This window comes from Antrostomus carolinensis, unplaced genomic scaffold (assembly GCF_000700745.2).
Source record: "Antrostomus carolinensis isolate BGI_N321 unplaced genomic scaffold, ASM70074v2 scaffold6105, whole genome shotgun sequence".
NCBI classification, from domain to species: Eukaryota; Metazoa; Chordata; class Aves; order Caprimulgiformes; family Caprimulgidae; genus Antrostomus; species Antrostomus carolinensis.
In genome coordinates this window covers 1-1,222 of record NW_010315596.1, presented here as the reverse complement: position 1 = coordinate 1,222, position 1,222 = coordinate 1, and the positions used below count along the sequence as shown (strand labels likewise).

The window sequence follows — 1,222 nt, the reverse complement described above, 5'->3', positions numbered from 1 at the left end:
GATGCGCTTCCCCCTGCCCATGGGTGCTGGGATGGGGGGGGGAACAGATCCAGCCCGGTCCCCTGGGGAGTCAGCGCTATGGGGTTGAGTAGGGAGAGCTGGTCTGGAGCCATCTGGGGAGGGTGCCCCCCAGTTTGACACACCCCAGCACCCATCCCTGAGGCCAGCTTGTCCTCAGAAACTAGTTTTGGGTGATGCCATGACAAGGGGATGGATGGAGTGAGGTGGATGTTGGGAGCGGAGGCATCGAGGGGTGACATGGCAGGAGGGTGCCGAAGGGGTGTGAGGGTGGGATGATGAGGGTGCTGTCAGAGGCCGGGGGTGTCCATGGCGCTGGTACGGTGAGGATCAGCGTCCTGCTCGTAGCGGTAGTGGTAGCCCTCCATCTGATCACGGCAAGCCTCGCGGAGGTTGTGGAGCCAACGCTTGATACCGCGGCGGTTCAGGTAGAGCACCATGAGGAAGACGATGCCGATGAGGGCCAACACGATGCCAAAGAAGACATAAGAAGCCGTTTCCAGTTGACTCCCCCTCCGTAGCCGTACACCCCAGCCCCTCGGGCCGCAGGCGCAGTAGGGTGGCCCCACGTAGGGGTGGTGGTCCAGCACAGCGTAGGCTACGGGCATCGGACACACGGGCGGTGGCGGCACGTAGCCAAGCGAGGAACGGGCGTAGGGCACAGTCACAACTCAACGGGTTGGCCCCTAAGTTGATCCTCGTAACCCCGGTGCATCCAGCATCTGCAACTCAGCGGCTGTCAACCGCTGCAGCGAGTTGTTCCGCAGATCCAACTCCTCCAAGCCGGTGGGCAACAAGGTGACCGGCAGCTCCTTCAACGAGTTGCCCGTCAACTCCAAACGTCGCAAGCTGAGGTTACGCAGGGCCAGGGCCAGTTGTTCTTCCAAAGAGGTGGCCAACAACACTTGGTTGAGCTGTAGGGTACGGAGCAGGGGTGCACCGGCGAAAGCACCGGCGGCTACCGTGACCAAGGGATTATGGCTCAGGTCGAGGGTCCGTAGAGCGGGCAACCCTTGCAGAGCCATGTCCTCGATGATTTGGATGTTATCGTGGCGGGGGCCAGCCGTAGATCCGGTAACGGGTGAGAGGCGAAAGCAGCTCCATGCAAGATGCTCAAGTTGCTCCCGGCGATGCTGAGGTTGTGAACGGTGACCGGTAATTCCTTCGGTGGTTCTTCCAACTTCTCGTATCGACATTGAACCAA

The 1,222-nt window shown here is 61.0% G+C and overlaps 1 protein-coding gene across 1 annotated transcript; it reads right to left on the bottom strand.

Moving 5' to 3' along the window:
- Positions 1-308: 308 nt before the first annotated feature.
- Positions 309-1,219, bottom strand: TPBGL (trophoblast glycoprotein like; the record flags this gene model as incomplete). Its single annotated transcript, XM_029084959.1, is given in 4 exon segments — positions 309-528; positions 530-713; positions 716-1,075; positions 1,078-1,219. Coding segments are annotated over 4 exon segments (906 nt in total), but the record flags the coding sequence as incomplete, so codon positions are not given.
- Between the last annotated feature and the right edge of the window lie 3 nt (positions 1,220-1,222).